The sequence below is a fragment of the Aspergillus tubingensis genome (assembly GCF_013340325.1).
Source record: "Aspergillus tubingensis WU-2223L DNA, scaffold_2, whole genome shotgun sequence".
Lineage (NCBI taxonomy): Eukaryota > Fungi > Ascomycota > Eurotiomycetes > Eurotiales > Aspergillaceae > Aspergillus > Aspergillus tubingensis.
This window is the reverse complement of record NW_023336276.1, coordinates 737,687-758,960: the sequence shown is the minus strand read 5'-3', so window position 1 is coordinate 758,960 and position 21,274 is coordinate 737,687. Positions and strand designations below refer to the sequence as shown.

Here is a 21,274-nt window from a genome sequence, read left to right as displayed (position 1 = left end):
AGATAGGTCAAGTAGCAATCCTGCTATTGAGAGAATATAGAGGCATGAATTTGAAATATTTAGGTCTTACTTCAAGATTCTCATACTAAGGAAATCGAACTTGTATTACCAGCTATTGGAAAAAAAAAATATCATTTATACCAGAGTTTTCCACCACCTGAATTAGGTACAAGCATACCTACCTGTTAGAGTTTTATGAGTGGGCATGAGTGGAGCACCATCAGAAGCGCAAAGCATTTGTCTAAGCGGAAAAGACTCAACATTGGCTCGATAGACGATAAGGGAGAGCAACACCATGAGCTGGGGTTGCTTGTAGTTCTCGCTGCTGTCCCATGAAGCTAAAGTACCACGAGGGCTCTCCGTGTTTGATCCGACATTTCCGATCGTACCGATCTTGGCTTTCTAAGCAGTCCCAGTAGTCTTTTTGTCGTATTGCCCACCAGGGAGAGGGTTCTCGTCCGTCCTCAACGCGCAGTCAAGACACAGTCCATCAAAATAACCAGCTACGCGAGTCGCTGTTGAGTCAACGATAGTGTTCCAGTCCATACTGCACATAACGCAGTTAATCGGACTGTTCGTGGCGGGATCAATGTACTTGTGCATTCTATTTGCGTCGAAATAGGCCAGGCGATTCAGCAGCTCGTCAATCCCAAGGTTCGTGAAGCAGTTATCAAAAGGCCAGGCTTGTATTCTTTGAAGCTCCCGAAGGAATTCGAAAACGGTACGCTCACAGCAGGGTGACAATGGTCTTTGGAGGATATGCGTAATGCGGCCAGAGAGCTCTTGGTGGACAATCTCGCAAAGGCGATCACGGGCGGCGTTCAATTCGCCTGTTAAATCCGTACATCTCATGTGTTAACAACGACGGTATTTCAGGACTTCGATTTTGGAGGTATGTAGAATAAGAAGGGCAAAATGGATTCGGGACTTACGCATAAGAGGCGCTGCAAGCGGCTTCCTATACTCATTAGGGATGCACGCTGTAATATGCCCAGTGTTCTGGTATACTACAGTCCTCGTTGATTGGGCAAAGATCTCGGCATCGTTATAAACACAACTCGGAATTAATATCTCATGATAGTAGCTCAGCTCTCTGCCTGGCTCAATTTTGCCCTTATGGTGAGCGCACCACGTCCTGAACCATTGTGTAAATTCCTCGCAATCGACATGACAGGTTTGGCATAAATACGGCAGGTCCCAGATGTCCGCTAAAGAGACAGTGCCTACACTCATCTGATCTAGAGTCTTATGAAGCTTGCGCAGTATGATCTCAAAAGTGACAATGTTGGAAACATCGAGTTCAAGAACGTTTTTAGGCTTCATAGAGAACCTGTTCCTATCCAACCAGCCTCGAAAAAATTGAGTCGAGTTGAGAAGTGTTGCATGGTCAACGTTGGACGTTGCCTGCTTGTACGTCCTATACTTTGTGTATGAGTAACTCCGTGTGACAATAATCTTGAAGTCGGACGGATAAATGATTGAGATCGTGTCATGGCTTGGCCTGTCTTCTACCGACGGTTGAGACATCTTTGAAGGGGGGGGCAGCTAATCAGCAAGTGTAAAATTTGAAGTGTGCTTTCATGAAAGAAAGCTGCATTAATCTTCTAGGGTGATAATTGAAGAACTAAGTACTAATGTAAGATTTTGCCTGGATAGGGATTGTGATGAAATATCGAGCATGGAAATCAAAGCCGAGTGACGTGTGGATGATACGAAAAGTTATAATCTATGTGGTGCATGCCCTTCGTTCACTGTGAGCCGACCTTGGCACAAATGCCCACGAGATGTATTGGTTCTGCCGTTCGGGCCATCACTGCTTTCCCATCTACTCATAATCATACAACTGCATTTGAGGCGGCACATCTCCTCGCAAGATATATTTCCTTACATACCACGGCAGCATCCCTGCATAGTGATTGACGTGCTTTCTCGTGGGAATGGAGAAGACCTGATCCAGTTCCTCGAGCGACAATGCTTTGGTCTCAGGCAGACAGAAGTAGCAGAAGATCCATCCGAAGACGTTCCATGCTGCGTACCAGCCAAATGCCCCTTGTGGACTGAAGGCGTCCCGCAATGGAAGCCACGTCAATGAGACAATGAAGTTGAAACCCCAGGTCGTTGCCGTCGCAAAGGACATGCCTACATCACGGATATAAAGTGGCTGTGTCTTGTTTAGCAAGAACCTTTCTCAAACTTTGATACAAATTGACTTACAAATGCCTCAGCAGAGTATGTGAAAGGCACTGGTCCCTCGCCTGGGGAGTACACGATCATGAAAAGATAGATGCCTGTCGCCACGCAAGCTGTCCGCGAAGTCTGATCCGGGATATAGAATGAAAACCCAGTGAAGAGCAGAAACAGGCTCATCAATGGGAATGTGGTGAGGAGCAGATTCCGCCTTCCAAACGTGTCAATCGTATATACTGCCGGCAGAGCGAATATCCAGTTCGTTATACCACATCCCAACGACGTCACCAACGCCATACGCCTATCAAACCCCGCATTTGCAAAGATGCTCGAGCTGTAGTACATTAGCGCGTTCACCCCACAGAATTGCTGCATAAACATGACAAAAAACGAGGATTGTGCTGCTCGTCGATTGCGTGGGATGGTAAACATCTCACGCCAGAGGTGTTTGCCTTCCCGGAGTTTTTCCTCCACCTGTAGTGCCGTGTGGATATAGTAGAGGTCGCGGGCCGCCTGAAACGTGGAAGGGCGGAGCTTACAAAGTGCTTTGTAAGCGTCCTGATAGCGATTCTTCATCATATACCATCTGGGTGACTCGGGGCAGAAGTACACCTGCATGCACACGAAGAAGGGCCTGGACGGGGTTAGCACAACTAGGGCCTGTGACTTAGGTGGAGCTGACTAAGCTTACGGGATGGCAGTTGAACCCAGCATCAATCTCCAGTTGAAACCGGGAATTGTGGGGTGTGTCACATCCATGAAGGCAACTGAAGCAATGTACCCCAGCATAATCCCAAACGCGGTCCACATTTGCCACATCATAACCAACGCACCACGAATGATGGCAGGAGAGCATTCCGCGCCATCCACCGGGGTTGTTGTTGACTTGGCGCCTACTGCAAAACCGAGGAGAAATCGGGCCAGTAGCAGGTTCCACCAAGTGTGTGCCGCAGCCATCCAAAAGGATGAGGCGAAGGATATGAAGCATGAGATGAATATGCATCCACGACGACCAAATCAACGGTTTAGAGGAGCGGTTGTCCAGCATCCTATAAGTGCGGAACATAAGTATGGGGCTCCATTTAGAAGACCTTGCTGCCATCTATTGGTGAGGTTGAATTCGGCGAAGTAGAACCTGACCGTACTCAGTATATAGAAAGGGCATCTCGCAGTGTATCACTTACTCTTGTGCTCCATTAACTGCCGTCTGGTCCATGCCCTGGACAACCGCTGATCCAGCACAGAGAACTAAACCTCGTTAGCATTCTCTAATGTGTCGGCCTTAGAAAAGACATACTGGTCATGAAGTACATCATGAATGGCTGGCTCCATCGATGTGTCTTCTCACGTCGAAGCAGTTCTTTATCGCCTTCGGATAATTCATCAAGGGACTCGAAGCCCTTAGGATCTTGTGCTACGAGGGAGCCTCTTTTCAGCTCATCCATGATATGCTCCAAACCCTTGTCCCTTGCAAATGACTCGACATCTCGAAATAGCTCATCACGCGTTAGGCCAGCGAGTGGATTTTTCAACCTTGTGGATGTTGTGACATTCTTGCTCTCAGTCAAATCGCGTGTCCAGTCTCGAGCAACCTCTGGATCTTGCTTTTCATTAGACGTAGGTGATTCAAGGTGATGAACTGTCGAGGTAGGATTCTCTGGGTCGCCTTTTTTGTCATCCATAATGGTAATAGGTGATGCAGCCCCAGGGACCACTTGATAGGTCTTTTGTGTATATTCGAAGTAGAGCTGAGCGCACCGTGCCCTAACGAAATTTCCCCAGGTCAGGATGGCCTATTTGTACCCCGGTGTCACTGAAGACCTGGATGTTTAGGTCTATTGGGCTCAATCCAGCCGAAATGACTCGTTCTATTTGCGTCAAAGCATAACTTCAGGCTCGATAATGTTACAGCCACTCTGATGATTAGGTCTAAGTACTCGGTCTCACAGATCCGACCCAAGAACCTTGGACTTCAATGAACGCAACTGCAATTGTCTTGGACTACATATGCCGAGATCTTGGATGCGTGGCACATCCATACAGACAACCTCCGAGGTGGTCACTCCATCCGTACCGAATCCGATTTGAGTTCACTAGAAACTCATGCCAAGAATGAGGGGCACTGAAAGCGGTTCCTAAGGCTGGGGAAGGTATGGCCTGCAATTACTCTGTTGCAGGAGGAAATCATATAGGCATGACTTTGGTGGAGGGTACGTGTAGCAGAGTGTAACCCCCCCGCTCAGTCTTGGCCGACAACCTCGTGTATCCGGGGATATCTGCGTGGCAACTTTCAAACAAAACCGCCTACCCAGATCTCACCCGCTGTACGGCGGAGAAATTGGCAACCTCCACTGGCTTGAATGACTCTCGGCAGCTTGGCGCCCAGAGAAAACCATCTGAGCACCTCGGCCAAGAACGAACCGATGGTCGGTTGAGTCAGGATTCGCTGCAAACGATGGAAAGAGCCTATTTCCAGGCCGATGAGGTGTTGACTTGGGTCATCTGAGAAGCGCACAGAGTCTCTATGTTGTCAGATGGGTCCGTATTCGATATACAGTCTTGGGGCTGTAGACTGATTCATTCAATGCAGGAAAGAAAACGGTAGCCTAGCGATACAGTTTCAATTTGGGGACACGAGGAATCATTAGCTGATCATCCTTCGTCGCCATGATTTCTCATGGCGGTTCATCGAAGTGCTCGTTCTCTTAACAGTTGGGCGCGATGTGTTAGATTATCTGCTACCTCTACTGCATGTCACGGAGTTCAGGACGTGCAAGCAGCCTAATTCGAGATATTCTAATTCGAATATAGTATATCATCGATACGAATGATATCTCTAACGCCCCATAATTTGTTTCGAGTTCTGAGATGGGTAGTTTAAACTACTGAGCACCATGTTTCGAATGTCTTTAACTGAAGACTGGGAATAATCATGGCTATGGTCTTCTCTCCTTCCCTGGGCATATTTTGCCTTTGATTTCTCAACCACATAATCACTGAGCCCACCCACAGTTTGACCTTAGAGAGTGCGGTTCTTTGGGATCTCCAGCAGCATGTCCTTGCGCAGCCAAGTTCGTGGCTCGATAGCGACGAGCAGATCAATGGCATTACTTGCGATTTGGTCATCGGAGAGCTCACCATCCCCAAGGTTATGCACAACGACCATATTTAATACTCTCATAACCGTCGAGCCCACATTCTTGTCTCGCAAACTACAGGATTATTGTCAGTCTGAGATAGTAACCCCTTGAGTCCATCATCCGCCTTTGTCTCGGTGAACCGTCTGTTGTTATCGTCTTGTAGATTGTAGTACACAGAGAAACGGGCATCGGTCCGGTTCCAGGATATTCAGGGAGTGTCACTCGGGATTGACCTCCTATGTAGTAGCACGACCATTGTGCCCAAGGATTTGAGCTCTGCGGTGCTACTTTGTTTGGAAGGATATTGAGTAAGAATAGCAGAACGCAAAACCTCCATGATTTGTGTTCTTCGCGGAAACGGACTAGCGTCGAATTTGACTGCTGCATTAATAATTTGTTATTCGCTACAAACAATGAGCATTACCTAATTTTGTTATCAAGTTACCTTCTTGACTGTAGGAACGGGCAATCTGAGTAGTTATTCAGTATATACACTTACATTACAGCTACCCATGGTTCAGACAGATAATTATATTGATCCGAGATAGTGTCTCAGCAGCCATGCGAAGATAGAGAATCTGCATACCAGATACTCTGGATAAGATTCTCGATATCGATATATCCCATAACAACCTCGAGCTAATGTAAAAAAAATTGCTCACTCACTGGTAAAGGCCAAGGTCTAGACCGCGGGGAAGTTACAGAAATACTTGAGCAAAGCACTGCACAGAGCCGTGTTGTAATATGCTACGCCACATGTTACTTCGTTTCAATGCGCTCGCCTGCAGACCAGAAAAAAATAGACTGGTGTCGATCTGATCAGTGGACAGATATATATGTGTCGACATTATATTTATAAGCATATGGTATAATACTTTTCTGATGTATCGTCATGCAAGGGGTTCAATCATCTCATTTGTTTTTGTCAAATCTTCTTTGGGGCGCTTGGTGAGGTTTATGCCCCTATGTCTATCCTCCCAAGCCAAGGTCCTGGCCAAACAGAGTTTCTGTCAAGTGCTTCACCCGAAATTGTGCAAGATGAGCTTCCATTATGTCGATAGAGGCCTATCGCGGTTTCTCCAAGGGCATAGTGTGATAGTGGTTGAGGAAGCATTTGAACCATTGGAGCTGGAGAATTGCTTTCAGCAACTCGTGCAGAAATGGCCCATACTTCAGGCTAGACTGAACCTTTTGGTTAGTACTTTTTTCTGAATGTAGAGAAAAAAATTGCTAGTCGGGGCGCTCTAGCGTACAGGGACGTTTCACACATCGCAAACCCACTCATTCTTCCAACACCGTGTTATCGACGCTACACTTGCCGAAACTGTCCCCGTGTATCCGATTATCCACATAGCATGCAGGAGGATGATTACAAGCGATTGAGGGATCTCACATCAGTGCCTCGCTCCATCTATACAACTTTGTTTCCTCCAGTCTGTACCCTGACTGCAGCTTGTCTTGAAGATGCCTGCGTGTTGAAGTTCACATTCCAACATGCGTTTTGCGACGGATTAGGTAAACCCCTCTGTCGCGACAATCCATGACTGCTATCACTTGCTTGCTAATTGGGTATCTCCCAAGGCATGGCTATGATTGGGTGGGCCTATGCAGCTCTCCTCTCCGGAAACCCTATTGATATTCCTGATTTCCATCGGCCAGTCACTCTCCGGTTCGACGCCGCCCCCAACAGTCCATCCGATCCTCATCGTTGCCATGACCCCTCCCCTAGCACACTAAGCACTGGCAGTAACCGCCTGTTCTCCGGGAGACCGTCCCATTTCACCCTGGGTGTACTGTGGCACCGACTGGCACCTGCGTCGTGTGGCAATACGGGGTCTTCCCGCATGATGCACATCCCAGCCCTAGTGATTGATCAGATTGCCTATCATGCTACAAAACAAGATATTCGCATAAGTCGTGTGGACATCCTCATGGCTTTGATTCTTCAGGTTGTCAATTCCATCTTTTCATGTGACGGACATTGCTATGAGTCAAGCTAACGGGGCTCCGTCTAGGCAAATGTACGGGCATTCCCCAATGACCCAAGAACCACTTCCTACCCGCTGGGTTTCATGCTCAACTTCAACCACCTACTGGTCAATCCTGCCAAATTCCACAACAGCTTCTGGCCTGTGCCAATTCCACGGCCGCCAGACCTCGACCCCAGTCAAGTCAGCCACGAGTCGACGATTAACCTAGCAGCCCACATTCGCCGCGTGACGCGGGTCGCTCAATCAGCAGAATGCCTCCAGGCTTTCAATGTCCAATATCAGAAAATGGGGCCCTGGCACCTCTGGCATCCGCGAGCAGTCAGTCCGTCCCATCCCAGGACTATAGTCTCCTCCATGGCCCAGTTAAACCCCTACGATCTGGAGACTAATTCCGGTGTGCGGCCGCTCCTTTTCGACGTTCGCATTGAAACCATGGATCTGGCACAATATGTCGGGATCTACCTGCATGGTGCTATCAGTGTTAATGTAGATCGCAAAGGCACGGGTTTTTGTTTGACCGGGTCTCTGCATCCAGATCTGTGGAGAGAGTTGGAGATGATTCGTGATAGCTTCTTGTACAGATCGGACCATGGTTTCAAGTCAAAGCTTTGATTGCGGTAGTCTACTCGTTCAGCCCCAAGCCTTTTCATGCTGATCTCCATAAAAGTTCATATACGTACCTTAAGTCATTTTTGCTTTCTGAGGGCTGATTGCTCGTAAGATGTCCTATGTCCTACATTTCTCTGTATTACCCGGCAATAGGACATTAGAAATTATATATACAGTACTTTTAACAATATTTTAAGATCCTATGAAGCCGCATAGCAGTCTATCTGAAGAACTGTAAGATGAAGCGTGGATATACGGAAAACAAGAAACATCCGACTTTTCCTAAGGCATGTGTATATACCAAGACTAGCCATCCTGTCATATCATCCATATGTAAATTATTACTACACATTCAAGAAATTTCACACTTCTTTCCATACCTTAAGACAGCTAAATGATGGAAATATCTCTCTCGGGTGGGGGGGTTTGTCTACTTTGCTGTCATATGGAGCCTTTAACACTTCAAAACCAGATGTGTGGGTCAGAATGTATATTATATTTTTAGTAGGCTCAATGACATTCTGTTGATCTGGGCCGTTCTAAATGGTGTCATATCCAAGCATCTTCCTCTAATACCTGTTTCTGGTTGTCTTTGAATTCGATAGATCTAAATCATCTTCAATACAATGGCTTGCACTACAAAGACTGCAAGGGAACTCGTTCAAGAACCCCTCCCTGGCCTGAATATAGGCCCCGAAAAGACTACTAATCACGCATTACACGACGTTGTCTTTTCAGGAACTCTCAGACCATGGCCTAACTTTTATCAGGATGTCGAGGCCACCTTCATCAACCACAATTGGGTTGGAGGGGCAATCTGTGCAGTGGAGAACGGACCTTCCCCCCATAGTCTGTCCCACGAGCATGTTCGCATTGGCGATGAGCACGGGACCCAGGGTCGCGTTAATCAATCAGTCGGACAGGCTATGGGGGGGATATTCAGGTCCCAGAATATGGACATCAGTCTTGGAGATTACAAGTCCTGCACCGACACCCCAACCAACTACAAAAAGGTGCCGGATAGCATGCTGCGCAATGGCGCCGGAGCTCCCTACGCAGTAGGGGAGATAAAGACTCCCTGGATCCCCCGCCATGATATCAAGCAGGCTTACCTTGACGAGAGAGAATTTCGCCGAATACTTGGTTAGCATGAGGTCAAACATTGTATGATAAAATGGTAGAATTAACTGAGATTACAGGGCAAGCGGCGCTCTATATGAGGGACTGCAAACTGCGACATGGGTACCTAAGTACATATACGCAAACGATCTTTCTGAAACAGGAAGATATCCCGGGACAGACAATTTTACTTTATTCACCCATAGTTTGTCACGATACCATGTATAATAATGGACAGCCGAGTCTCAGGCAATGTTTTTTTCACTTGGGTCTTGAGGCCCAGCAAGGGCGTATCCATGTGACGAGAACATCCAGGAGGAAGGGTTGGGTTGTAAACAAGCGTGGAGATAGATTGTAAGCTTTAATTGTACATAAAGCTATCAGTGATTCTCAAAATCTTCTGCTATCCTGTCTTCAAGTTCCCATCTACTGGTTATCATATTATACTTTTAAGACCACGTATCAGCTTGAAAAAATATATTTTCAGAATTATTTTAGTATAATATCAAATATATTTTTCTTATTAGACATCAAAATGATTGATGCAGTTCTTTGAGAATCATACACTATGTTGCTAATTTATTGTAAATAAACATACAAAAAGATTCATCTACGTGTGTCATATATAATTCTAACATTCAGATTTACTTGTCATTCTTACCCAAATTCAACTAGACAAAAAGTTTTAATGACGATTTTTGGAGCCAGAAAGGGGTTTTATCTATATCTATTGCTGAAGACGACATTGGTTGGAATGCTTTGCTATTACTAATGAATGGATGTGGTTCCTTTTAAAGTTTTCAAGGCCGCAGACGCCCCTCTAACCTCATTAACACATCAAGAGGGGTTGTCTACCATTCACAATATCTTGAGTGGGTCTCCTGGAAGCAGAGTGTTAGTCTATTTGACTCCATCTAGCCTTTCGCCTTTCATATGTGTTGGCCTTCTATACTATAAACACAGAGGCATCCCCTATCTCCAATACACTCTCCCGATTTCGCTAAATCATCTCAAAAGTCCCTAGATATCAAAGTCATATCAATCATGCTTTCTCACTGGTTTTCGGAGTCTGAAATAAGTCCTGGTGCAGTTATTGAGATGCAGAAGTCGTGGACCGTCGTTCAGGCGTGTGAGGAGCACATCTCGCAATATTCTAAGGACCAAGGCAGCCCAGGCCACCCTCCCGCCTCCGACGTCACAATTCGACTCATTTGTGAGCAGACAGATGGAAATACCAGATCACATGTAAGGATCTATAAACAGATCCCAGCCGCTGGTACCGAGGCCGAGCCAGCAGCTGTTCGCGCCAAGCAAGCCAAACCCTGTGAGCCGGATGAATTGATAGCTCTCCGTGCCCTTACCAAAAAGCGCTCCAGATTCACGCCGCGCCTACTGGACTCCAAAAACACCACCCAGGATGACTCAGGCTTTGTCCCTGGTGGCTTCCTAGTCTATGTAGCTTGGGAGGTGGTTGCTGGCGAACAACTGGGTACAGAGGGTGGGGACGAAGACTGTGGTTTCTGGACGATGGAAGAAGATAAAAGGGACATTATCCGAGAGCACTTCAAAAACAACTTTCTGTCCGTCTTTCTTCCTTCCTTCTCTTACGTCCATCATGTGCGGTTGGCTTGGACTGACATAAGCTACAGACAGCTTTCTAAATGGGGCTATATGCCTCTTGGTGGCAGGTTGTCCAACCTCGTCTGGGATGAGGGATCATCTACTCTGTAAGTCCTTGTCCTTAAAATGCAAACTAAAGAAAAGGTTGTTGCTAATACGCCTATGTATGTACGAAGATTTTTCGTTGGCTTCTATATGGCGACGACTAATATGAAGAAGAAAAAGTGGTCTCCTGCGGTGTGGTTCGCTTGGGGTCTGGCTAAGTGCCCCCGTCCCCCAGGGCCGGACTGGGATGGGTCAACGAGTGATTGGAAGTGGTAGCTTGTTCTTTGATTTTCCTTTTTTCCCGTGTATTAATTTGCTTTTTTATTGGTTTGTTTTTTTCGGCAAATCTTTTCTCTCTTCAGACTGCGTTGGTACTCTTTTATTTTTCCTTGATACTACCGAAACCGTGGGCAGTATTCTCCAGGTACCGCGTGGTACAGAAATCGTTGCAGTAACATGATCAGTCATAAACACGGCGCTTAAATGCTCCTGGGAATACTGATGATGCATGCGACCGCCAATGACTGCCTTCGAGCGAGGTCAGATCCCCGCTCCGAGACTTGCCAGAGCCCCTGCAATATGACCTTGTATCCGATCCGAACATCCGATGCCACCAAATCTGGCTAAATACAGCCTTACAAGCAGCTCATATTAGTTTAATTCCGCGCAGTCCCGCTGACTCAGGGCCGGAACTGCCCTGCCGACCAGGGCTACATTAGGAAAGCAGGCTGTGCAGAGGATGTATGTTGACGCTGCGGCCGCCTTTAATAAACAGGTATGTTTCAGGGCCCACACTCGATCCGGTTTGCCAAGGGCTCACTACCATGGCGAGTCATTCAACGTTACCGTTGTGTCTCACTTAAGGTTAATTGTTTAATGATCTTAAAGTTGCTTGGTAGTCGCACGGCCTTGCTTTTACAGCGTCGTATTTGCTGCACTTGAGGTTGTGTTGGTATGCTATGGTGATGGCACAATCGTTATACACCTCTGCGATTAGGGACTGATTAGTGCAGGGTACTCCGTACACAGCTGTGCCTCCACGGAGCAGACTCCGACGTGGACCCTGGCCGGTCAAAGCGCTACCAAACTCGGCGAGGCAACAGGCTTTTGCTGACGAATACGCTCCATCTATACTAGCATCTAAGCAAGACGATGGTCCACTACTGGTTGTCATTGGAGAACCCAGAGATTTCGCTCCCGATTGTGGTGGCGGGCGTCTGTGGAAAATTGGCAGGGACTGAGTGCTGCAGGAACGGCGGCTATTCAGCATCAACAAGGGGCGTAATTGGTGGGAACGACCAGTCAGGGAAGAGTTTAATTTATATGAGTCTGGACCAGCATTAATCCGATGAGCTATCATCTAGTTAGGGATACACTAGTTCTTCGGTGGCTAGTGCCGGATCCGCAGTGGGTGGCGGGCATCTACTACTATTTTTAACCACACTGGCAGCGTTCTTTACCTGTTGAACAACTGTTCTTGAACTGTTAATTGAGAGAAGCTTCTTCATGATAAGCGAATTCTGAGTGAAACCGACAAGAACATGCTCGACAGATGGTGACAGAAGGTTGTTGTGAGGCAAAAGTGGAAGCTCTCCGACAGCCAAGACCCTAGTCGGGTAATAGCATTAATATCAGACGGATCTGGAACACTTGCCCCTGCCCTACCGCCGTTTGCCCTCACCTTAATTGCTACGGCGCTTCTCAAGGGCCCAGTTCGGACCCGCTATCTAGGGCGGTGGTCAGACCAGACTCCTGGGTGGGTGTCACGGCTCCAGCGGTGGTTTGAGATATGACACAGGTAAAGCATCGCCAAATATTGACAGGGCGACCCGAAGACTTAAAAGCCATGCTGCTCCTCGACCATGCTGTTGTTTTTTCCCTTCCTCAAGCAAGTCTTCTCTTCCATCATTCCCTTCGTTGCTTTCCGCTTCATTGATTGAGGCTTTCACACTCTTTGCGCTGCGCGCTCGCTCTTTACAACACTTTAGATACATTCCATTACATTACTTTCTCTAAAAACCTTTCCTTCTTCTCCAAACCCACTCTAGCAATCATGCGTCAAGCTCAGTCTGCCTCTCTCCTCGCGGCCCTCCTGTCGGCCACCCAGGTCGCTGCCCACGGTCACGTCACCAACCTCGTCGTCGACGGTGTCTACTACGAGGGTTTCGACATCAGCGTCTTCCCCTACGAGTCCGACCCCCCGAAGGTCGCCGCCTGGACGACCCCCAACACGGGCAACGGCTTCATCTCGCCCGATGCCTACCGCGACCCTAACATCATCTGCCACGAGAACGCCACCAACGCCCAGGCCCACGTTGTCGTCGGTGCCGGTGAGAAGATCAACATCCAGTGGACTGCCTGGCCCGACTCTCACCACGGTCCCGTCCTGGACTACCTGGCTCGCTGCGACGGCAGCTGCGAGACCGTCGACAAGACCGACCTGGAGTTCTTCAAGATCGACGGTGTCGGTCTCATCAGCGACACTGAAGTCCCCGGCACCTGGGGTACTGACCAGCTGATCAACAACAACAACAGCTGGATGGTCGAGATCCCTCCCTCCATCGCCGCCGGTAACTACGTCCTCCGTCACGAGCTCATCGCTCTCCACGGCGCTGAGGAGGAGGATGGCGCCCAGAACTACCCCCAGTGCTTCAACCTCCAAGTCACCGGTACCGGTACTGCCACTCCCTCCGGTGTCAAGGGTACCGAGCTCTACACTGCCACTGAGAATGGCATCCTCGTCAACATCTACTCCACCCTGACCACTTACACCGTGCCCGGCCCTACTGCCTACAGCGGCGCCGTCTCCATCACCCAGACTACCTCCGCTATCACCTCCACCGGCACTGCCGTCGTTGGCAGCGCCAGCGCCGTCGCCTCTGCTTCTTCCACCGCTGCCGCCGCTACCAGCGCTGCCGCCGTGACCAGCGTTGACACCAACACCCAGGTCGCTCAGTCCAGCAGTGCCCCTGCCGCTGCTGCCCCCAGCTCCAGCTCCTCCGCCTACACTCAGATCCCCGTGCAGGTCCCCTCTTCCTGGACTACCCTGTTGACCTTCACCAACACCCCCCAGGCTGTGCAGCCCACCACCTCGGTCCAGCCCGAGCCTGCTCAGTCGACCATCACCCCTGCTCCTGCTGTCAGCTCTGCTGCTTCCGGTAGCTCCGGTAGCCAGTCTATGTACGGCCAGTGCGGTGGTATCAACTGGACTGGTGCCACTCAGTGTGCTAGCGGATCTAGCTGCCACTCTTACAACCCTTACTACTACCAGTGCATTGCTAGTGCTTAAGTAGCTATTACTTAGCTACTCTTATTAGTTCTACTCTTGTCAGTCATAGCTAGTCTATGCTGCTTAGTGTATTAAATAAATTGACTTGCCTCATATTCTCTTAGAATAAACATAAACGGTAACCTAGTAGAAAGATATAGATGCACTGGCTTATTTTCTACCTCAATCGGAACCCTTTACGTAAGTAGATCCTCTCTTTACATCAATCCTCACTGAACTCAATAACTACTCATCACAATGACTGACTATCATCTGACATATCAATCTTCAATATATACTACCCACAACCCTACCCACACAACTATATACATCCATCCCCTCCCCGTCTCATCATATCCATACTACTATTAAATCAATAAGTAGCCTTCGCCAAATTCTCATCAAAAGTACTATCCTTAAACGGCACAATGGCCTTATCGAAATCCGCCGTTTGCAAGGCATCCCTCGCCGCCGTAGTCAAGCTCTCCCAGGCAACAAGCGGCTGCGTCCCACCCACCACATCCGTCAACCCACAACTATGATCCAACGGCCAGATACTCTCATACTTAATCAGCGCCTTCGTACCATCAAGCGTATACCCATCCGTGGAGCAATCCCACCCGCCATGCGCAGACGGACACACAGCCAGGATATTATCCGCGGAGACGGTAGTAGAATCAGAGAGGTAGATGATTACACCCTCCCAGTCGTGGCGGTGGCCCAGGCCGTCGCTGGGCTCATCTTTGGGCATGTACCAGCTGTATAGCAATGCTGTTGGGTATTCACTGGTCGTGCTGGAGGAGGAGATGTTACTGCGCACGTAGATTTGGCCTGTGTTGGAGCTGCAGTCGCCGTCGCTGGAGCCGGTGGGGGCTAGGCCGGCACTATCATTGTTTTTCAGACATTAGGATGATTTGGTTGGGATATCTGGTGGTAGGTAGCTGGGAGGGTGGACATACTCGGTATCGCCTTCGGCGTCAACGCCGGGGAACGGGACGCATCCGTTCACGACCTTCAGGTAGGGCTGGTAGGCGAGGTAGAGGTCGCCGGTGGAATTGTCCGGAACGGTCTGGTTGAAGCCGACGATTTCATCGCTGGCGATCCAGTCGCGCGCATGAAGACGGTGCTTGCTTGCTGTTACTGCTGCGGCTGATGTTGTGGCGGAGAGGGTGGATGCAGCGAGGAGGAGGGTGCGGAGGGACATTTTGTTGGTGTCTTTCTTTTTTTTTTATTTATTAATTTATTTTTGTCTTGGATGTTTGGTTTGTAGAATATGGAATGAGGATGAGGGGGAAGGGGAGCTCCTTTTATGTCCATCTCTACTATAGGCAAGTATCTTCAGATCTGCAGAGGAACGGATGCGGTGGGCCAATAGGGCAATAGTCGGGAGAATAGAGCATGTGGTAGCTGCTCGGGGGTTATGCCTATTCCTGTGCAGGATCAGCTGGATGCGCGTATCCGGGTGATAATGCTGACAGGCACGGAGGATGTTGGAACGGAGAATGTTCGGCAGGAACGTGTGGTTTCAGGGCAGTGAGGGGAATACCAAGTAGAATAGATTAATAGTAGCGCATATTAACATATAGACACGGAATGTCGGAGGGCGTATTTTCAACCAATAATGGCATGTGTTCGGACCACGCATCCTGCAGGCGTATATGCGGATATAGGGCTGCACATGCTACTCCGCCTGTTATACTATACTGACTATATACTATGTACTGGTACTATTTACAATCCACCTCCGGAATAGTGGAATCAATCCAAACAGGTCAACAGTCCCCCCAGCTTGTCCAATACCACTCCTTGCACTGTCGCGTTCGCATCCAGCTTATCTCCCGCCATACCCACCGACACGCTCGCCCAGCATCCACTATGCAGCATAACGTCCAACTCGGTGGGCAACCTCGTACTATTACAGGTTTCCACATCATCCGCCGTGATCAATGGAATCGCCGTAAAGATTCTCGACAGCACAAAGCTGAAATCATCCGCGCTCGTACAACTATCATCGCTCACAGCCCCAAAGTTCACATTCAACCACACGCCTGTAGGCAAATACGGCGTTCCGGACTCCACCAACTCATCTACCAACTTTGTCGCCAGCTGCGCATATACGGTGCTGTACGTGGGAACGCTGCTCACATTCCAGGCGATCTGGGAGCCGGTGTAGCCGGAGAAAGCAATAGCGGGAATGCCTTGATTGGCGGCGTAGGTAGTTGCGCCGGCGGTGCCGGAGAAGAAGACAGCTAGACCGATGTTGGCGCCTACGTTGGGACCGGCGACGGCGAGGTCGGGAGAGCCGGAGAAGTAGGTGGAGGAGAGGTTGTTGAGCCCGTATTTCATGGAGGTCGCTGGGTAGCTGTTGACGTAGTTGAAGCGTGGTTGGGTGGCATTGTGGCCGACGGCGGGACTGCCGCTGGGACAGGAGTCAAATTCGCAGGGGGAGGTGAGGACAGTGGGTGTTGCGTCGTTGGAGCCTGTATGAATCAGTTCTTCTAATTCGCTGAAGTGATGGTAAGGCAAGGTATTAGGTATAGAAAGTACCAGATCCGCTTTGGTTCTCTGCAGGAGCAGATATCACCACCGAGTGGTCGGCGGCAGTGAGCGCATCATACAAAGTGCGGATGTTGAGCTCGGCCCAGCCATCGTCGTTAGAGGAGAGAATGTTAATGGCGTGGGTGGCGAGGGGAAACAGAGTCAGGGCTGCCAGGGGGAAGTGCATGGTGGGAAGGGAAGGCTTGATTGGCGGGTAAAGTGAGGGAGTAGTACTACTAGTAGTAGATGGATAAGGAGCCCGTGCCGGGCCCCAGCTATATAGACTCCAGTTAAATTGTCAGACGGCAGACTGGTCAGATTCAGTTCAAGCTCGGCTGGAACGGATTGCCGTGCGGGAGTTCATCCACCCAAAATCCCGCATTTATGCAAAGGGATAAATTGGTTAAGGATCATCACGGATATCCGGAACCCAACAAATTGACCACGTGCAGGTCAGCATGCCATGGTACTTGACAGGAATTGTGGGTCATGTAATCTGCTGTGCCTGACGGCCGCGCATTCTTCAACACTAAATAGTATCCGGTACATTTGAATATAGTGAAGTGCATACACACTATGCCAGATTACTGCCACACCCGCTCGGCTACTTTCTGCACCAACTGCAGCTTCTCCCACATGCGCTCCTCCGTCATTCCAATTCCCCGACCATAGCTCACACTCGAGAAGCCACACTGCGGACTCACTCCAAGCGAGCTATCAAGCACCTCTTGCCGACTCCGGCCTTGCCCCTGTGCAATCACATCCGCCGCTTCATACACCCGCGCCTGCAGCTCCTCTACCGTCTCCAATTCTGGTGCCTTCGTCGACACCACTCCCAGCACCACGTTCTTGCCCACCGGCAAATGCCGCAGGGGCTGGAAGTCTCCCGCGCGCTCCGTGTCATACTCCAGGTAGAACGTGTCGTAGTCGAGCTCAGTGAACATGCGTCGCGCGATCCGCTCATACGACCCGCTGAGTACGTGCGTTGACCCGGGCATATTGCCCCGACAGAGGTGCACTCCGACATGGAGATCTGCGGGTCGGTCCCGGAGACTTTCGTTGTGCGCCCAAATATACAGGTCCAGCAGTTCATCCGGGTCAATCCCATCCGCCAGACACCCCGATCGCATCTCGTCCGTGACAAAGAATGTCATGGCCGGATCATCAACCTGAATGGAGCGCAGTCCCGCGTCGTAAAGGACCTGGTACTCCCGTGCAAAGGCCCTTGCAAGGTCTGCAAAGTACTCTTTGTCGGTCGTGTACGGACTAGAGGCCGCGAAGGCGGCCCCCGCACGCAAATGTTGGTGCTGCCAAGTGATAGACGGCATGCTCATCTTGCATTCCTTCCACTGCTCCTGTGGCACCAGACTCCGCAGGTGCTCCCAGTCGGCCAGGTACGGGCTGCGCACGTGCTGGATCTTGCCCACAGCCACGCAGGCATCCCGTTCCTTGATGCCCAGCTTCTCGAGCGTCTGCACGGTCGGAAGCCCCGTGCGGTAGCCTTCCGGGATGGGGACCTTGGTCAACTCGAAACCCTCCAGGTTCTCAAAGAATCCAGCATAGAAGATGGGCCGCTCGAACTCTCCGGTCATGATAGGGCGCACCTTGTGCACCTGCTGCTGCTCCACCACCTTGGCGATCGCCTGTTTTGTCATCTGCTGCACATCCTCCGGCACGTTCGTTCGGGTGTAGATGCGCCCCAGTCCAGCAGCGTTACGGGCAGCCAACAGCTCCTCGGGCCGCATCAACGACCCGATTTGTTCTGCACGGAATGTAGGAGCCATGATAGCTGATTGCGTTGCCGAGAAAAATTGCGTCAATCATTCCCATACAGATCCTTTCTGTCAAGCTCACTTAAGTAGCCTCATCTTCTTATTGAATGCGGGGAAGGAGGGGCTGACCGGTCTCGGCTGTTCGCAACGACCGACCGAGCAGCCACTTTCAATGCCTCTCACTCCCTCAAATGGCAGTTTTGTCCGAGATCAACAACAATAACCCCACACAGGATTATCTTTTATCTGATTCCACGTTATCCGGTTTCTCCTTCACCCCCTTGAGCGCCTCCAAGACCAAGTCCAGTTTCCGATGTACTTCTCCCATCTCTCGTCGTAGATCTCGTACTTCTTGCACCAAAGCCCGGGCAAGACTGTTCCCGTCCACTTCACGACGTGCCTGCGAAGGACTCGAAGGGGCGACCTGGGAAGTATCGGCCGTCTCCGGTCGCAAACGCTTAGCTTGGTTGGCATCCTGCGTACTAGAATTGTCCGGTGCGTGCCGTTTATGGGAGGAAGCCTCGATCTCGCTCGTTTGCTTCAAAAGCTCATCCTCCATCGCAATCCACTGGTCGATCACAGTCGTGAGGGCGTTGGGTGGCTCCGAGTGAACCTTTCCAGTCGCAATGTCGCGTCGATGCGTCCGACGCTCAATGCTTCGGTCCGTCACGATCTGCTGGTAGGATGGAGGCGAGAAATTGCGACCCGTGAAGCTGTTCATGTACCCCGCCACGTTGTCCCAGAATACGCTTCGGTTCGGGTTGGTCAGGTACATGTCCTTTCGCTCAATACAGCCTTTGAAGAGGATGATGAGCTCGTTTTCGAATAGCATCCGTCCGCGCCGTCGCGCAGCCTGCATGTCGGCGCCATGAGTGCCTTCGCTATACGGGGAGAGAACCTGCGGAGGCTGTCCATGAGGGGACGGGGCCGGATATGGGTGGGGAGGCGTTTGCTGCCAGGGCTGGTACTGTGGTGCCGGAGGGTGTGTCGGTGTTTGGGCCGCGGGCTTTGTATTCGGAGCATGTGGAGTGGTAGGAGGCGCCGGAGTTGCAGAGAGGCGATACAGAGGCTTCCGCCCGGTCAAATCCAAGCTCTTGGTGGGAAGCATGACTGTCACGCCTGCGGACACGTCGGGGGCGGAAGTTTGAGAGGCAGCAGAACCGGTGATGAAGAATGATTGTTTGTCCCCGGCTCCATTGAGGTAATGGCGGGGAAGAGCTCCGTACGTGATTAGCTGCTGTTGCTGTGAGAGGCAGTAGCCGCCGATGCAGCTGTCGGCAATTTCAGCCTTATACTTGCCGCAGCATGGCCATGGCTATCGCGTCTGCAGGCAGTAAGGAAAGAGCTATCCCAAGTGAGCACGCGACGTGTCCCTGAGCAAACAAGACAAACAAGACAAACACATCCCCAAAATCACCGGGCCGTCAGGAATAATGGGCCGAATATCAGGAATTGCCTTATCGGGCAGAACCGTTCCGACTAGATGACTCCACCAATGACCACCTTCCATTTAACCGACGCAGCTAGTCAAAATAAGGAGAGATTAGCAGTTTACGTTCATTTCTATTGGCTGTCTTATCCGCAATCCCTGTATCTCCAACCAATAAGCGCATGAAAACCGCCATAACTGCCGACATCCATGACGCAATTGGCCGTTCTCGATCAAATCACAGCCGTTCCTTCTGCCTGCCAGATCGGGTGCCACAACTTTGCGACGAACTCTATGATTACCAACTTCGCCTCACTGCTGATTACCATTGCAAAAGTTAGTAACTTGCTATGCTGTGCTGTGTAACCCTCCCTATCTCCACCACCACCACCTACCTCATCGCCTCCCTTCCATCCATCAATAAATAACCTCTGCTGCCTTTCTCCCCAATCAATGCCTCCCATTAATGCCCCATTTCACCCTTGACGACGCGGCAACCCAATCTCCCTCCGGCCTAACCCGACATCTCAACACCACCGTCGAAGAATATGTCTTCCCTATCCTCATCGCCCTCTCATGGTGCAATGCCATCGAGCTGGTCATCCTCTGTCTCAACACCTTCAAACGCTACACCGGCACCTACTTCTGGTCCCTCCTGATCGCCTCCCTCTCCATCATCCCCTTCAGCCTCGGCTACCTGCTCAAAATGTTCGGTCTGACTTTCACCAACTACTTCCTCGAGATCTCCATAGTCGGCGTCGGCTGGGCCGGCATGGTCACCGGACAATCGCTCGTTCTCTGGTCCCGGCTACACCTCGTGCTACATCAGAAGAAACTCCTGCGCGGCCTCCTCTACCTGATTATCTTCGACGGAGTGCTACTACATTGCTCGAGCGAGGGGCTGGAACTGGCGGTTAATGCGATGCCGGATTCCGAGCCTGTGAATGTGGCATTTGGGATCATGGAGCGCATACAGTTGGTATGGTTCTGTGCGCAGGAGTTGTTGCTCTCGGGGCTGTATATACGGGAGACGGCGAGGATGTTGCGCATGGATAGTGGGGAGTTGTCGAGGAGTGTGTTGGTGCAGTTGTTGCTGGTGAATGTGGTAATTATTGTCTTGGATTTGTCGGTCGTGGGGATTCAGTATGCCGGGTTTTTTACGTTCCAGGTGACGTTTAAGGCTTTGGTTTATAGTATAAAGTTGAAGTTGGAGTATGTGATTTTGGGCAGGTTGGTGGATGTCGCGTATGTGAGGTCGCAGACCGATACGCCGAGGTTTAGGTTTTGATGGATGTTTTTTAATGATTTGGGAGTTTGGTTTGGTTATATATATACCCTGGGTTTTGTTTTGGGCTGGCTTTTTTCTTGGTGGTTGGTTATATATCTTGTTGTACTCATATACTATGTATACTATGATATTTTAGAGGAAGAGATACATGATCTTCAGATTGGTGTTAGTTCTTCCGACAATTCCGATAAAAATCTAGCATGGCGGACAAGACTCCTGTTCGCTCCGGCTTTTAATCTGCTCATTTCAATACATATGTTTTTCACGC

At 50.0% G+C, this 21,274-nt stretch overlaps 11 protein-coding genes across 11 annotated transcripts; 5 read left to right on the top strand and 6 right to left on the bottom strand.

Annotated features, from left to right (window-relative positions):
* Positions 1 to 402: 402 nt before the first annotated feature.
* On the bottom strand, positions 403 to 3,144 carry AtWU_00822 (sugar porter family MFS transporter; the record flags this gene model as incomplete). Its single annotated transcript, XM_035495937.1, has 5 exons — positions 403 to 830; positions 933 to 1,417; positions 1,893 to 2,161; positions 2,215 to 2,821; positions 2,879 to 3,144. The coding sequence occupies 5 exons, from the start codon at positions 3,142 to 3,144 to the stop codon at positions 403 to 405; spliced, it is 2,055 nt and encodes a 684-aa protein (XP_035351830.1).
* A 223-nt stretch (positions 3,145 to 3,367) lies between these two features.
* Positions 3,368 to 3,869, bottom strand: AtWU_00821 (MFS transporter; the record flags this gene model as incomplete). Its single annotated transcript, XM_035495936.1, has 2 exons — positions 3,368 to 3,435; positions 3,485 to 3,869. The coding sequence occupies 2 exons, from the start codon at positions 3,867 to 3,869 to the stop codon at positions 3,368 to 3,370; spliced, it is 453 nt and encodes a 150-aa protein (XP_035351829.1).
* A 2,813-nt stretch (positions 3,870 to 6,682) lies between these two features.
* Positions 6,683 to 7,930, top strand: AtWU_00820 (uncharacterized protein; the record flags this gene model as incomplete). The annotated part of the gene is made up of 3 exons (XM_035495935.1): positions 6,683 to 6,842; positions 6,909 to 7,276; positions 7,343 to 7,930. 3 exons carry the CDS (start codon positions 6,683 to 6,685, stop codon positions 7,928 to 7,930), a joined length of 1,116 nt encoding a protein of 371 aa, XP_035351828.1.
* Positions 7,931 to 8,553: 623 nt separating this feature from the next.
* AtWU_00819 (uncharacterized protein) lies at positions 8,554 to 9,075 on the top strand (the record flags this gene model as incomplete). The annotated part of the gene is made up of 1 exon (XM_035495934.1): positions 8,554 to 9,075. The coding sequence occupies one exon, from the start codon at positions 8,554 to 8,556 to the stop codon at positions 9,073 to 9,075; it is 522 nt and encodes a 173-aa protein (XP_035351827.1).
* Positions 9,076 to 10,090: 1,015 nt separating this feature from the next.
* Positions 10,091 to 10,777, top strand: AtWU_00818 (uncharacterized protein; the record flags this gene model as incomplete). Its single annotated transcript, XM_035495933.1, has 1 exon — positions 10,091 to 10,777. The coding sequence occupies one exon, from the start codon at positions 10,091 to 10,093 to the stop codon at positions 10,775 to 10,777; it is 687 nt and encodes a 228-aa protein (XP_035351826.1).
* Positions 10,778 to 12,764: 1,987 nt separating this feature from the next.
* AtWU_00817 (family 61 glycosyl hydrolase) lies at positions 12,765 to 14,000 on the top strand (the record flags this gene model as incomplete). The annotated part of the gene is made up of 1 exon (XM_035495932.1): positions 12,765 to 14,000. The coding sequence occupies one exon, from the start codon at positions 12,765 to 12,767 to the stop codon at positions 13,998 to 14,000; it is 1,236 nt and encodes a 411-aa protein (XP_035351825.1).
* A 352-nt stretch (positions 14,001 to 14,352) lies between these two features.
* AtWU_00816 (NPP1 family protein) lies at positions 14,353 to 15,183 on the bottom strand (the record flags this gene model as incomplete). Its single annotated transcript, XM_035495931.1, has 2 exons — positions 14,353 to 14,863; positions 14,939 to 15,183. The coding sequence occupies 2 exons, from the start codon at positions 15,181 to 15,183 to the stop codon at positions 14,353 to 14,355; spliced, it is 756 nt and encodes a 251-aa protein (XP_035351824.1).
* A 554-nt stretch (positions 15,184 to 15,737) lies between these two features.
* Positions 15,738 to 16,704, bottom strand: AtWU_00815 (5'/3'-nucleotidase SurE; the record flags this gene model as incomplete). The annotated part of the gene is made up of 2 exons (XM_035495930.1): positions 15,738 to 16,459; positions 16,527 to 16,704. The coding sequence occupies 2 exons, from the start codon at positions 16,702 to 16,704 to the stop codon at positions 15,738 to 15,740; spliced, it is 900 nt and encodes a 299-aa protein (XP_035351823.1).
* Positions 16,705 to 17,101: 397 nt separating this feature from the next.
* On the bottom strand, positions 17,102 to 18,301 carry AtWU_00814 (cobalamin-independent methionine synthase II family protein; the record flags this gene model as incomplete). The annotated part of the gene is made up of 1 exon (XM_035495929.1): positions 17,102 to 18,301. One exon carries the CDS (start codon positions 18,299 to 18,301, stop codon positions 17,102 to 17,104), a length of 1,200 nt encoding a protein of 399 aa, XP_035351822.1.
* Positions 18,302 to 18,524: 223 nt separating this feature from the next.
* On the bottom strand, positions 18,525 to 19,602 carry AtWU_00813 (putative integral membrane protein; the record flags this gene model as incomplete). The annotated part of the gene is made up of 2 exons (XM_035495928.1): positions 18,525 to 19,523; positions 19,585 to 19,602. 2 exons carry the CDS (start codon positions 19,600 to 19,602, stop codon positions 18,525 to 18,527), a joined length of 1,017 nt encoding a protein of 338 aa, XP_035351821.1.
* Positions 19,603 to 20,184: 582 nt separating this feature from the next.
* AtWU_00812 (uncharacterized protein) lies at positions 20,185 to 21,006 on the top strand (the record flags this gene model as incomplete). The annotated part of the gene is made up of 1 exon (XM_035495927.1): positions 20,185 to 21,006. The coding sequence occupies one exon, from the start codon at positions 20,185 to 20,187 to the stop codon at positions 21,004 to 21,006; it is 822 nt and encodes a 273-aa protein (XP_035351820.1).
* Positions 21,007 to 21,274: the final 268 nt, after the last annotated feature.